The 13,850-nt window shown below is 24.9% G+C and overlaps 1 protein-coding gene across 7 annotated transcripts in view; it reads right to left on the bottom strand.

Moving 5' to 3' along the window:
* Positions 1 to 13,850, bottom strand: part of LOC136082347 (uncharacterized) — a 448,050-nt gene that overhangs the window by 75,541 nt on the left and 358,659 nt on the right. For 5 of the 7 annotated variants that reach the window (XM_065801362.1, XM_065801364.1, XM_065801367.1 and 2 more), the window contains 2 exons: positions 11,289 to 11,324; positions 4,271 to 4,378 (listed from right to left, as the gene is read on the bottom strand). In XM_065801362.1, coding sequence (XP_065657434.1) covers positions 4,271 to 4,378; positions 11,289 to 11,324 — 144 coding nt within the window. The remainder of the gene's footprint in view (positions 1 to 4,270; positions 4,379 to 11,288; positions 11,325 to 13,850) is intronic. The other 2 variants (XM_065801365.1, XM_065801369.1) reach the window with 1 other exon arrangement.

Below are 13,850 nucleotides of genomic sequence, written 5' to 3'. Positions count from 1 at the left end.
TCATATTTTAAAAGTAATTTTTTTTTTAAATAATTTAATGCTTTTACATACCTTATTCCATACCTGTATTGCGAATTCTAAATGCGGCCGTATATAACTACAATACAGCAATTTTATTAGTTTACTATCTTTATACTTAAATGGTTTACATATTATACCACATTTATAGTTTGCAATGGATGATGTTTGGATTTGTGGTTCCCATTTTAGGTCATTTGAAATTAATATGTTTAGATCATTTTCCATTTTAGTTGTAATTTATTCTTGCTTTATATTATTTTTAGTCAAGAAATATTTATAATTCCTATTTTTGTTATTAATATGCTTGATTTTACAAATTTCAAAATTGACTTGCATCTTACGGTTTATTTCCCATATTTGTAAGATAGCAATTTCATTTTGTAAAGCATGTGCATTCGATTCATTATTTACTTTACTGAAAGATCATTGATGTATATTAAAAATAAAATTGGACCAAGCAGAGAACCTTTTGGTACAACGCTTACTATGTCCACCGTTAAAAGATACACTCTATCCGAGTACAACTCTTTGCTTTCTATCATTTAAAAAAGAAAATTTACCACTAGAATGACAGATATAATGCCATATGATTCAAGTTTTGGTGCTAACCTCTTATAGGAAACTTTGCTAAATGCTTTTTTGAAATCAGTATAAAGAAAATCAAATGATTTACCATTTACAACACCTACCATTACGATATCCATGTACTTTAAGAGATTTTGTGCAACTCTTACCTTTTGTAAAACTATTCTGATCAGAAATAATTAATTGTTAGTCTTTATATAATGCAAGAATTGGTTAGGTACTAAACTTTCTAAAGTTTTAAAAGAATTGCAGTCAAGGAAATTAGCCTATATTTTGAACATTCTTTTTAATGCCATTTTTAAATAACGGCGTTATGTTTCTTGTCTTCCACTTTCGTAATTTGATTTTTTAAATAATAATGATAATGAATTAAAAAAAACATTTACACATTCTTTTAAAATAAAAGGATGAGTTCCATTTGGTCCAACAAATTTTCTTGGGTTAAGAGCATTTATCACATTAATAACTTCAGTTGACATACACTAATTGACTGTAATGAATTTAACTTGAGTAAATTTGAACAAATTTGGGATAAAGTTTATTTTGGAAGTACTTAACTGGTTGTATTTACAGACCACATAATTTTATTGACACAAACATTTTGATTTGGTTTTCAAAAAGACTAAAGAATATGTTGTTAAAAAAAGATACAAAGACTTACTAGTTACAATAGAATTTAATTTCTCATTAATTGTTTCGTTAAATGGTTAAATCACAAACATTGAAAACAAAATTGGTATTAAGCATAACTTTAGTGGAAATCTTACTAAAACATATTTGTATCAGCTCGTAAATATGCTGACTTTTTAAATTTCAAATAGTTCTGCTGGCAACATTCTTTTCTAATTTTCACAACTCAATCGGGAAGCACCTGTGCTATTGATTAAAGCACCTGTGTCCTTGGTGACATGAATAAAGATCAATTGGTCATCTTTTTTAATATCATTATTAAAAATAAGGTTAGTTATCTTCACAGTTGCCTGAAAAATATTTACGAAACAGCTAACACAGTTAAATTCTTTGCCTTTCTTCAAATGTAATTGGATACTGCTATTTGAAACTCTTTCAGTTCAGCAAATGTACAAAAAACTAATTCACTTTTTGAATATTGGGTGTAATCAAGTTATTTTAGTATTTGATATATCTAGAATAAGAAAACCAGCTGTTCCATGGATCAAAAACAATTTTAAATATCTAATTAGAAAAAAGAAAAAATCTCAGATGCATAAATTGTGCACGCAAAATGCACAATTTATGCATCTTTAAAATCTGTACAAAAAAGAACAAACTAAATTGCAAATTAGTTAAAAAATAAAATAAAATAGCTTTTATTGCATATTAAAATGATTTAGTTGAAAAATACAAAGTGAATCCAAAGCTCTTATATAAATATTTCAAAAGCTAACAATTAGTCAAAGTGTCAATGAGAGCCTCAAAAAGAGCTAATTGTATCCTAACCCAAGAACCTAGAGAAATAGCAAATCTAATAAAAAAAAGGTTTCCAAGATATTTTTATAAACAGAGGAAAATTAAATTTTATATATAATAATTAAATTTGATATGAATCATTCAAAGTTTGTTGATTTAGATCTAAATGACATCAGTTGCGAAATGGTATTTGATAAATCAAAAATCTAAATCAAAATAAAGCATGTGTTCCCAATAATATGCATCCAATTTTGCTTAAAAACAGTGGTGAACCCTTTGGTGATCCTCCAGATTTAATTTAAAGGGCATATTTAACTAATAATCAGCTTTAATTCAGACCAGCAAACACAACAGCACTGTTCAAAAAAGTTGATACGACTCCGCTATGCAACTACTGTCTAATTTCTTTGACTTTGAGCAACATGACTTCATTAGAAACAAGTTATTCACCACTAATCTGTTAGAACGCTTTGATTGCATTTCATAAAACTTAGATGTCGCTATTCCAGTTGATGAAGTCAATCAGTTAGATTTTGCCAAAACTTTTGATAACCTTCCGCACAAAGGATTACTAGTAATACTTAAGGCACAGATCTTTAATGGCCTGATTTTTAGATGAATTGAAGCTTACCTAGGAAGCAGAAAAGAAATAGTTGTTTAAGGCAAAATTATTTCTGACTAGGTTAAAAGTTCCAGTGGTGCACCACAAGGTTCTATAACTGCCGCACCTCTATTTCCTTTGTATATTATTGCTAATCCTAAAAATTTCCCTCATCTTATCAAACTATATGCAGATTATATAAAAAACTCTCAAAACTATCCATAGATTAGTATACTACTAAACTTTAAACAGATCTAGATAATGCCTACAGATGGTCTCAAAATTGGTTTCTTCTATTTAATATCTCAAATTGTGTAGCAATGCATTATGGTTATACCAACAAAAAAATTTCATCAGACAAAATGCCTCGAGGATGGATATTTCAGCAGTATAATGACCCAAAGCACACATCAACCTTTGTGAAAGACTTTTTCAAGATCAAAAAAATTTGCTTAGTGGAATGGCTTTCGCAAACTCCTGACCTTATACCTATTGAACATCTATGGGAACACCTTGATCAACAAATTTCAGGTCATAAACCAACAAGTAAAAATGATTTATTTAAAATTCTGAAACAAGAATGGGAAAAAATCGACAATAATATATTTGTGAAGCTGGTGGACTCAATGCCTTGTCGCTGTCAAGCAGTCATCAATGCCAAGGGTTTCCCGACAATATTAAAGAAAATTACTTCAAATTACACTGTTTTTAATTTTAAAAGTGTTAAAAAAAAAAACTATTTTATCTACCTAGATTTTGCACGCGCATATTTCAATAAAATGAACTTTTAAGATTAGATTGCTTAGATTTAGTAAAAATTCATTTGTTTTTAGAATTGTTATCAATTTTTTGATATTCCAGTGAAAATTTGAAAGAAATTGGACTTTTTATTCAAAAGGTATCTTAAGTTATGCGCTTTTCCGGTTACTTTTGCACGCTACTGTTTATATATATATATATATACATATATATATATATATATATATATATATATATATATATATATATATATATATATATATATATATATATATATATCCAGTAAACATTGTGTTAGTAGATATGCAGTGGACCTATATGGGTATTTTTTAACGGCTCATTGGAGTTTTGCTTATTGATTACATAGTGGACCATTAGTGGCAGCCACTATAAATGGCAAGCTGATAATTTTCCGACAGAGTAATACTGGCAATTCATTGGATAGCCACTTTGGGTGGCTGCTACTAATGGTCCACTAAGTAATCGATGAGCAAAACAACAGCGGTCCGCTCTAAGCGCCTATAAAGGTCAACTGAAAACCTGCTGTAGCATGTTTATAGGATATATATATATATTTTTTTTTATTTATTTATATAGCATATATAACACAAAGTATGGCATTTACAATACAAATTTAATCTAACATAATACAATAATATTGTATTGTAAGGCAATACAATATTTAATATTATATATTTAAAAATACAATGACAAATTGACTTATTATTAAATGTGACATAAAAAGTTTACTCGTTATTAAGAGGCTTTGTTCTCAGCTAAAACTTTATATATTTAGAAAAATTATTATTTATTAAAATAAGGCATAACAACTTCTGTATAGTAAAAAAATAACAGAGGTAAAAGTAATAACAATACCATTATAATCTAGGATAGCAACCTTTTCTATAAATTTTTCATTAATATTTTGAAATCTCGACCAGTATAATCCATCATCTGGAATCCAAGCATTCTTTAAATTTAAACCTATATATAATAGTAAAAGAAAATTAATACAAAAAACGTCTTCTTACTTTATTGTGAATTGTGTATATGTATTGCTTTTTTTTTTTTTTAAATCTCTTTTGATAATTTTTAAAGTAAAAATAAAAGCTTGCTTTATTTAAAAAAAAATTATATATAACATAAAAAAAATGTTTGACATTAACTAAACGAAGTTGGTATAAAAAACAAATTTTGTAACAAAATTACCAAAATTGTGTTACGAAAATTGGTAACACAAAAACAAATTTTGTATTCTTAAAGTTAAAAAAATTGTTGAAAAACTTACTTACTTGGCTATTTTTAATAATAAAGGTCTGTAAAAAGCAATTTTGTATAGGTAATCTTAATCATAATTGCAATCAATAAAGTGCAATTTATTGTCACAGTTTAATTTTATCATTTCTAAAAATGGAACTTAAATTCATATATTAAATATAAGTTCTGACTTCATTCTTCCTGTTTAACACGCGCTTAACCTCAACTGAAAGTACCAAAAAAATCCTACTATAAAAGATATAATGCTTTGTGATATAATACCTTATGAGTATATTCAGAGGTGTTTTAAAGTCTTTTAATTTTTTCACAGCCAGATAAATGCGTTTCAACCTCAGTAAATACAAATTGGTTTAGATTTGGAGAACATTTAGTCAAAATTGGTCTTAAAATGGATAAATGTTAAGCGAAATATTATTGACTAAAAATCAACGCCTAATTTGAAATGCACATTTCAAACTTTTTATATATATACGTTTACTTAACATCGATCGAACGTTTAGAACATTAAATTATATTAGTCAATATATAAACCTTCAATCAACCTTTAACAAATGTAAACATTTATGGATTTAAAGTCTACGCCTAAAATCTTTTAACATAACTAACCCAGTAAAAAAATTATTTAACAAAATCTAACCCAGTAAAAAAAATACTTTTCTTACATGGGTTTTATGTGGGTTACCATGAATCCCACTTAAAACCCGCATAGGAACTTAAGTAGGGCAAACGTTTTTTTTTTTTAAGGAAACGTGTTTAATATTGACTAGTATTTTCAACATTTGATCGACGTTTAATAAACGTAAATTTTGTTATAATAGTAGTATAGTCATTGTTCAGAACACTCACATGACAGATTAAGAAACGCGGTTTTAAAACTACCAGCCAACTATATACCGGCGTTGAACCTATACAACAAAATGCAACAGTTCCAAATTTTGCGTAAACGAAACAAAAATGCAGTTAAATACATTTAAATATTATTTGGAAAAAAACATGAACATTAACCGTTTGAAAGAAATGTTAAGGAGGCACTAGAAATTCGAATTAATAGGCACTGCGCAAAGCGACGGACTTATTCTTGATGACGGCAAATTTGTCAAAACTATGTTAGGCACCCCTTTTTAATTATTTAAAGCAAAAGAAGCCATTGAACCGCTGACGTCTATAGCAACAACTTTACGTTAACATTTACGTTTAAAAAATATTGTGATTGTATTATAATATAATAAGGAACTTAATAGCAGTACTCGTTCGAGCGTGTTTGATGCAGTACTCATGGCAGCCATTGCAATCGAGGTAATAGCGAGAAAGAGTTGCAGCACTTTTTTTTATAAGAAAAATCAACAAAAGTGTATGCAAATATCTAACTTAAGTAAACTTCAAATTATGTACTGTTAAAACATACAAAAACATATGTCAAGATTTATAGCTTTACTTTCACTTGAAAATTGGATTGCGGAAACACCTCTTTAATATTTGATCTGTAGAACTTATTTCCGTTTTATAGAGTACTTTATTTTTTATATATTTTTGAAATTTTTTGCTAAATAGCCTGGATGCGTAGCCGAGTGGAAAGCACGCAGGGCCACTAATACAGAAAACCGTGGGTCGATTCCTAAAAGAAAGTATTTTTGTTTTGCATTTTAAATAAAAGATTTTCTAAAAAAAAAAATGCCCATGATTTGAACTTGCTACGCGCGATCTTATTAAGTTTATATTTTTAAGAATAATAAATAGTTAAAAAAACCTAATCTTAAGGTTATAAGGAAGTTTGAAGTTTTACAGCTATTTTACCACGCCCCCGTTAAACATTTTAAACCGAGTGCGCAACAATAACAGAATTTAGATATCCATCAAAGTAGTAATACCGAATTGAGTCTTCAAATATTATACTTAGTATAATATTTAAAGACTCAACTCCGACGCTCTAAACTGATAATGCAAGAGGCATTTTAGGTAAGTTTTTTGTATTTCCTATTTAACTTTTAAAAAACATTAGCAACAGGTAAATTGATATATTTTGTTATATATAATTTGTTTTGTTATTATGTATAAACAAAATGATTTCAATTTAATTCATGTAGTGTATTTTTTCCTTTTTTTAATTTAATTAAATTTTTTAGATTATTCAGATGAAGTGTTTGTTCAATAAACATACAATTGAAAACTATTTAAAATTATTAGGCTTTCAAATATTTGTTGAGACAAACCTTACTAAGTTCCATACATTAAAACTAAATTTTGATGTAAATTGATTTTATATATATTTAATGCTCCAAATAAACACAGGAGAGGCTCGCAAAGTTCTTCTGTCTTAGCATTAAATACAATTAGAAAAGCATGTTTTTGTTAACTGCAAAGCTTTGTATGATTAGTAGTGGCCCAAGCGATATTACAGTATGTTAAGTAACTATAAATTTCTTATAACTTATACTTAACTTAACGCTGCTGCTACTGTTACCCATTTATGCGCCTTTGACACTAAGTTTTAACTATACTTGGTCTTTTAATATTTCTCTTTATATTTTTGACCGCACGATGAAGTATTCATAAATCTTTATAATCTGTTAAAATCTGCTTAATCAGTAATACGATCAAAAGGATGAACATTATGTTACTTCCAAATTAGTATAGCAGCTTTTAAAGTCAGGTAATTTATTTATTTCTTGCATTTTAATAACAACAAATTGCAAATCCCTATGTCAGTTGTATATAATCTGTAACTTTTGTACTTGTATTTGTTCTGTAACTTAATCTGTAAATTGTGTTAAACCTGTAATTTTTAAAAATTAAAAGACGATAATCACTCTGGAAGACGATGCTCTTTTCAAAGGCTTAACGTCAAACTCTTCATAAAGTTAGTGTTAATCTCCAAAACCTTTTCATTTCACATGGTTAACTCTATGTTGCATGTTAAAGAACAAGTTTAATATCTTATTTTAAAGAAAATCTGTTTGCTTTTATAAGGTAAAAAACCAGGTTGTTTGATTGTTTATTTTTTTAAAGTTGTTAAACATTTATTACGAGGTATGTCATTAAACAAATATTACAAAAAGAAGGTTTTATTTTATTAATGTTTCTAATTTATGAATTTTTTTTATTTTTTATACTTAATTATATTTATTTGTCATTTATTATGTGCTTAAATGTGTAAAGATTATATGTATTTATATTTTGTATGTGTGTAAATATCTTTTATTTATGAAGTTTTTCTATGTTTGTAATATGTTATAATGTTATGTGTTTATGGTTCCTAAGTAATTATTATGTTGTTTGCATGGTTTTAAATTGTTGTGACTTGCCTTAAGTTACAGCAAGAGTGTTGACATTGTTAGCCAAGTGGTATACTTTGCTATAATGTGACTTGGCTTTATTGAGAGCAAGATTAGTGTCAGTGCCAGTTAAGTGGTGTACTGTCATGATGAAACATAAATAAAATCTGTTTGTAGTTAATTTGGTCATAAAATGTGTTGATAAAATATTGTTGAAAGAATGTGTTTATAAGAATTGTTGAAAAGATTTATAGTTTCTAATATTTATAATTTTTGTAATATTTATAATTTTAAGTAAATTTTACTGAAAAGCTATATACTTCATTAAACATTTATATACTGTTACTTTTTGCGTAAATTTGTTAGAAAGATTTATAGTGGAGAAGAGAGCAAGTTGATACGGGGGCAAATTGATACAAAGCTAATAAAACAGCTATTACACTAAATGCGCGAATAAGATTTGGTATGGGAAATATCTTTTTAGTTCCCTAACGTCCAATGTAAAAAGATTTCCATTAATTTTAAAATTGATCAAGCTGGTAAGCATTTTGTCAGTCGAGCAACATTTAAAAGTAACTGACAACGTGTTTCGTAAGAGATTTCACAAAAAAGGTAAGTACATTTAGCTCATCAACCCTTAACTGTCTTATATGCTAAAGAAACTTTTTTTATGTAAAAAAATATTGAAGTAAATTTGAATAATGCATTATGCTGGCCCGTAGAAACAAAAACTATACTAGAATGGGGGAAGGGCAGTGCTGGGGACCTCTAAGTTTTTTATTTATTTTTTTAGTCATTTTTTCACCAAAATAATTGCCCTTTGCCCCAATCCACCACTGTAGAGGAGGTGAGGGGGAGGGGCATGACTACTGTCTAGGTCAAATAGTGGTAGGTCACAATTTTTTGTCAAAGGAACTTACACCGAAAACACGGATAACAAATTTTATCTTTTTTTTCCTTTTTTTTCTTTATATCTTAATTTGTAATCGTTTGCTTTTTTCTAAAAGCTAAATTCAAAATTTTTTGTTTGAAAAACTATTAAGGTGAGGGAGATAGAAGATGGGAGGGGGGTGGTGAAGGGGGAACAAGCCCCTGCTGTTTCCCCGATTTCTACGGGTTTGATAAGTAAAAATACTAATTAAGTTCTAAAGTTTAGTAAATTAACTGTTAACTAAAAGACAAAAACTTTAGCTTGTCAGTAAAATAAAAACCGCAAACTTTTTAGGGAACCAAGACCCTTTAAATGATTACAACAGTTATGGCATTTAAAAAACATTTGCTCATCAATTTTTTAAATTAAATATAATGGTATTCGATTTGTTTTATTTAAATTAGACTGTTTTTTTTTAAACTAACTATAATTTAACAACTAATGGATCTATGGTTCGCACAAATGATCGTATTTTACCTATTACCAGCACTTTAATTTGATTGATTTCTTGCCGTTTACTGAGATAAATTAAAGTATTAAGACTAAATTAGGAACAAGTTTAAAAATAGTCGAGTGTGAAACAAACCAAAACCTAGATCGTACGGGTCATGATACATAGTATTGGTATGAATAACTTATTAAGGAAATAAATAATATTTAAAGGTTTGACGCCATTTTTTTTTTTTTTAGTAATTTGTTTTGTTTTGTTTGTTTGTTTGTTATAGAATATATAGTTATAATATATTGTTAGAAGTTTACAGTAAGACGTTATTAAATATTAGTTTAATTTTAATGGAGAGGTTGAACTTTAATAAACTTAAGTAACAAAAAACTTTTAGATTTTATTCAAAACTTTTATGAAAAATTTTATTAACTTTTTTTTTACTAAACACTGAATCCTATTATACCAAAGTATAGGAAATGGAGGAGTAATCCATTTTAAGTTATTCACTTCTAATAGGTTTTTAAATATTTAAATTTGTATGCGAGTTTAATATTTTAAAATCATTTTTCTCACAATTGTCTGAAATGGAGATACAATGTTCCAAAAATAAATCATGTTAATTATGTTAGTGTATTCTGCAATCAGAGTGCTCAATGTTCAAAAAAATCCGAAATTTTCCTGATGAACCTACTGATGGTGAAACACAGTGTTGAAGTAATCAAAAAATAGATAAGTGTTATTACTAATTTATATATATATATATATATATATATATAGATATATATATATATATATATATATATATATATATATATATATATATATAGATATATGTATATATCTATTTATATACATATATATACATATATATATATATATATATATACTATATATATATATATATATATATATATATATATATATATATATATATATATATATATGTACATATATATATATAATTACATATATATATATATAAATACATATATATATATATATATATATCTATATATATATATACATATATATAAATATATATATGTATATATATATATATATATATTTATATAGATATATATATATATATATATTTATGTACATATATATATATATATATATAAATATATACATATATATACATAAATATATATATGCATATATATATTTCTATATATATATATATATATATAAATATATATATATAAATATATATATATATATAAATATATATATGTATATATATCTATTTATATATATATATATATATATATATCTATATATATATATATATATATATATATATATAAATATATATATATATATATATAGATATATATATATATATATCTCTATACCATTAAAAAAATTTTAAATTATTAAGGTAACTTTAAAATTATTTTAAAGAATCATTTTAAAAATTATTTGGAGCAAATAAGCTAATCAATTTAGTTTGCTTAATAAAAAAGTAAATGTGGTCATTTTAAATGTTAAGCTAAATAATTAATAGGGATTTGATCATTTTAAAAGCACCTGAAGACTCTTAAAAAATCACACATAGAAAAGACATCATTTAAAAACCAAATATTCTTTATTAAATAAACTTAACTAATCAATGGTAGCCATGAATCATATAATTTACACAGTTTTTATATAAATCTTACATTACTTTTTTAATTAAATTTCTTAAAGTATTCTAATAATATATATTTTCTTTTTTATATTGATGTTCAAATAACTTTTTCTTTTTAGTTTAAATCTTTTTTTTTTCCAATAGTAAATAAGCATGGAAAAAACACTGAAAAGCAAATAATAAGGATATGTTTAAATATTTTATATTTTTTTATAAACGAAATCGTCAAGGCAATATATAACTAAGTTTATACATATTGTTAAAAAATATAAATTTAATTGTTATGATCTTTTTTAAAAACAGACAGCTTTTAATCAAAAGAATGCTTAAAATACCTTTAGGGAGAATGACGACCAAATACAATTCGTTATCTAAAAGAAAACTTGCATAGACATATACACACACACACTCACACACACACACACATACACACACATACACACACACACACACACACACATATATATATATGTATTTATTATATATACATATATATATATATATATATATATATATATATATATATATATATATATATATATATATATATATATATATATATATATATATATATATATATATATATATATATATATATATATATATATATATATATATGTATATATATATATATTTGTGTATATACGTATATATATTTATATACTATATCAATATAAAATGTGTATATACGTATATATATTTATATACTATATCAATATAAAATGTGTATATTCGTATATATATTTATATACTATATCAATATAAAATGTGTATATACGTATATATATTTATATACTATATCAATATAAAATATGTATATACGTATATATATAAACATATATATATATATATAAATATATATATATATATATATATATATATATATATATACATATATATATACATAAATGCATGTATGTTTATGTATATATATATGCATATATATATGTATATATATATATATATATATATTTATATATATTTATATATATATACATATTTATATAAATATATACATATATATATATGTATACATATAAATATATATATATATATATATATATATATATATATATATATATATATATATATATATATATATATCTATATATATATATATAGATATATATATATATATATATATATATATATATATATATATATATATACATATATATATGTATATATATATATATATGTATATATATATATAAATATATATAAATATATATATATATATATATATATATATATATATATATATATATATATATGTACATATATATATATATATATATATACATATATATATATATATATATATATATATATATATATATATATATATATATATATATATATATATATATATATATATATATATATATATATATATATATATATATATATATATATATATATATATATATATATATATATATATATATATATATATATATATATATATATATATATATATTAGCACGCTTGGAATTCTATGTATTTGGGTATGGGGAATTCAAATATAATAATATTTTTACAAAATACTGATGTCTAGCTATCGGAAAACTGGTTTTAAAATTAGTTGTTTTTTTTTTTAAAAGTCTTTTATAACTAAAGCATTATTTTGAAATGTTTTTAGCGAATTATTAATAAAAATAAAAATAATGATAGGTTAAAAATAAACCATGTGTAATAAAACACAAAATTATCATTTAACTTCCAGGATTCTTGAGCCAGAAATCACGGCTAGGGCTTCCGCCCCCCTCACTTATATCAATTATTGATAGTTTTATTATGATTATAAGATCAAGATATATTACACTTAGTATATATATATATATATATATATATATATATATATATATATATATATATATATATATATATATATATATATATATATAAATATATATAAATATATATATATATATATATATATATATTTATATATATATATATATACACACACTGGTAGGAGGTAGAGTAGGTAGAGTAGGAGCAAAGGGCTTGGTGACAAAAACCCCCTCTTCTTAGACTAACTCAAAATACGCATTCAAATTATAAATCTGTCTGGCTTAATTTTTGTTTTAGCTCCCAAAAATTCTTATAAGGTCAACATTAAAACCAAGTATTTATTTAACATTCATTATGCACAACAAAGTATAAATAATAATAACTGAGCTGCTTCTGTGACTAATTTGACTGCTCTCTCGCAATTTCGGGTATGTAATGAGTATAGAGGTAGCTGCAGGGAAGAAAATATCAATGTATTGAGTTGGGGTAACGATATATTTGCAGTGAAAATTGCTTCAATGATGACTTCTTTTTTCCCAATTGATAAGTTCTTTGATGTCACAAGGATCAAGGTTTATTGTCTGCGGAACTTTAAATGGTCTAACATCAGTTGAGCCAAGTTCACTTCCCACCCTAACTGCCAATATTAATTCGAAAGTAAGTAACCTTTGTTCTGAGTTATCAGAACAGAGAAGTGAGACAAGTATATTCTCAGGATGAGCCCACTAAGATTCACTTCTGATGTAAAGTTTAGATGCTTCTTAATCCTTTCATCTTTCTTCTGCCAAAGTTGAAACAGCTTAAAAGATGACAAGAACCATATTTAATGTCATGCTTAACTTTAATCTCAAAGAACATTGGAAAATAAACCTGAGTCAACCAAGTTGCAAGCAGTCTTGAGATCTCTGCATTATCAGGTTCAAGATCATGTTTACTCACATAAAGAAGCAGACATCTTAAGCCACAAGTAAGCCATCGTCTGTGAGACAATCTACCATATTTAAGAGCTGCTACTTTAGGATCGAGCTTTCCTTTCAACATTGCATTTAAATATTTCCATGCGACTAAACTGTCAGTGCTCATTAGCTTTAAGAAATCTT

Source organism: Hydra vulgaris, chromosome 07 (assembly GCF_038396675.1).
Source record: "Hydra vulgaris chromosome 07, alternate assembly HydraT2T_AEP".
In the NCBI taxonomy this organism is placed as follows: Eukaryota; Metazoa; Cnidaria; class Hydrozoa; order Anthoathecata; family Hydridae; genus Hydra; species Hydra vulgaris.
Note: the sequence above shows the minus strand (reverse complement) of the source record. Positions and strands in the feature narration are given on the sequence as shown.